This window comes from Entamoeba dispar, genomic scaffold, assembly GCF_000209125.1.
Source record: "Entamoeba dispar SAW760 scf_1105229461319 genomic scaffold, whole genome shotgun sequence".
Taxonomy (NCBI): Eukaryota; Evosea; order Mastigamoebida; family Endamoebidae; genus Entamoeba; species Entamoeba dispar.
Genome location: NW_001854633.1, coordinates 4,186 through 6,505, shown reverse-complemented (window position 1 = coordinate 6,505; position 2,320 = coordinate 4,186). Strand labels below are relative to the sequence as shown.

At 25.7% G+C, this 2,320-nt stretch overlaps 1 protein-coding gene across 1 annotated transcript in view, besides 2 other annotated features; it reads left to right on the top strand.

Moving 5' to 3' along the window:
* The first annotated feature begins 970 nt into the window (after nt 1-970).
* Nucleotides 971-1,010: a sequence feature (AT_rich).
* Nucleotides 1,011-1,271: 261 nt separating this feature from the next.
* The window catches only part of EDI_109010 (uncharacterized protein), a gene marked incomplete at both ends in the record, with an annotated part of 1,189 nt that continues 140 nt past the window's right edge, over nt 1,272-2,320 (top strand). Inside the window, 3 exons of the mRNA XM_001733370.1 lie at nt 1,272-1,357; nt 1,430-1,989; nt 2,051-2,320. The exon at nt 2,051-2,320 is cut by the window's right edge and continues 140 nt beyond it. Of these exons, the coding sequence (XP_001733422.1) occupies nt 1,272-1,357; nt 1,430-1,989; nt 2,051-2,320 (916 nt within the window). The remainder of the gene's footprint in view (nt 1,358-1,429; nt 1,990-2,050) is intronic.
* Nucleotides 1,377-1,418: a sequence feature (AT_rich).

Below are 2,320 nucleotides of genomic sequence, written 5' to 3'. Positions count from 1 at the left end.
CTACCTCCATTATTACATTCAATGTTATGAGTATTCCAAGATGTTGATATTAGTGTTTCATTAATTATTGATTCAATCATATAAATACTACTTTCATGTCCATTACAAAAGTTGATTTTAATTTCTTTTGTTGTTCTAATATCAAAAATTACAGCTTTTCATATCATTAATTCTTCTCTTCTTTTAAATCTATTTAAGTATTAACAAACCATAATTAAATTCTTTGACTATATTGTTAATTGAAACAAATCCTGTCTCCCAATCTTTTGTTTCTCCTTCTTCTTCATATGGAAATTTTTCAATTAATTTGATAGATGGAATGGCAACGCAATACCAAATAAGGAGGATTTCAATAAGAACATTCATCTTTATTTTTTTAGTTAATTTGAACCAAAAAAAGAAAACAATAATTTTATTGTAAAACTTTTTGTTAATGGTTTTGAAAAAAAACACAAATAAAAATATGTTATTTAAAATACAATCTTTAGTTTTGAGTTAGTTGATTCAACAAAATCATCTTCAAAATCTGTATCGTTATCTAGAAATACTCTTGAAAAATACCCCATTGGAATTGAAATGTCTTCTTCTATATTTGTGAATTGAGTGTTATTTACTGAAAATAAGAAAATAGATGTTTCTCTAAATTTTGTATAAGTAATTTAAAATAGCTTGTTGTTACAAAGTTCAAATTAACTTTTATCTTCAGATCCTTTATTCCTATTGGCAGTATGTTATGTTAATGGTTTTGATTTTCTCCATTCCAAAGTAAGGTCATTTAATGTTCAATAATAATTAAATGACAATTCAAACAAATACCGAAATGAATTAAGAGTTTAATTTGTTTTGTGATAAAGAAATGAGATAAATAACAAAATATAAAAATGTAATATATAGCAATAATCTAAAATAAAAAGAATAAAAATCAATTAGAGAAAGTTAAAAAATCATCAAAACAATTTTTGGAGTAAGCTTAAATAAAAAAAAATTATGAAATAATAATTATTAATTTAGGAGGGTAAATGATTGTTAACATTCCATCATAAAACAAGCAGTCCAAAAAAAGTTCGCTTTTAAAAGAGGATTTAAAAAAGAAGAAAAGAGAAAAAATAACAAAGTTGCATTCATGCCAACACAACAAGAATTCAAAAGGAGGAAGTTAAAAAGAACGAAAATAAACTGAACAAAAAGTAAAAAACCAAACAACGAAATACACTATATTTATCCTTTTTTTCAGAGAAGAAGAAAATTAAGAGGTTAGAACTAAAAATCAAATGAAAGGTGATAGTAAGAAATCCAATAAAAAGACATTCAAATTATTTTATGATTCTTTAGTAAATGACTTAAGTCAAATTCAAAGGTATGGCTATATTCATTTCTTATAATTTTTTTTTATTAATAATATAATATGTTATTTATATCACAGTTATAGTTTTATCAAACCTGATATTACTCCAATTCATGCTTTTGTTTCAGGAGAATATGATCCAATTTATCCAATTATCAGTTCGAGTAATCATTATGCATTTACATCAATGAGTACATACCCAATTATAAATGGTAAAAAGATAGGAAATCCAATTTGTGATTATTATCAATTACTTCTTTATAATAATACTATTATCCAATGTCTATGTGATGGGTGTAGTATTGGTATTGCACCAAAGTTGGCTGCAACAGCTGCTGGACAGGCTGCAGTTCAATCACTTGCAAGAGAAATTAGAGAATGTTCAAATATTAAAGAAATAGCAGAAGGCATGATTAGAGCTATTTCAGATGCACATGACAATATTTTTGTTGTTGCAGAAAATGAAAAGAAATCATATCTTATTGGGGCTACAACAATTCAATTACAAGCAATTGTTCAGTTAGATTCTAGAGATAAAAAATTTGGCATTATTACATTAAACATTGGTGATTGTAGATCGTATTTATATTCCAATTCAACACTTCGTACGATTTATAATTATTCTTCTCGTGAAAGTTTGAGCGGTTTGTTATAATTTTTATGATATTTTTTAAAGAGTGAATTTAACTGTTCATCATTTGGTAGATGTTTCTAATTCACAAGGAAGAATTGGTAATGGTAAAGAAGGAGCACCTGATTTAGGTAATGCCTCTTTAACATATAGTGAATGTTATGATGGAGATCTAATATTTATGTGTAGTGATGGGATAAATGATAACTTTGATCCTGAAATTATTGGGGTATCATCAATTGGAGAAAGCAAACACGATAAAATTAAATCAATTGAAAATTCTATTGAGCAATATGTAATTCATTCTAATACTCTTTCTGAAACTATAGAATCAATTGGGGAAT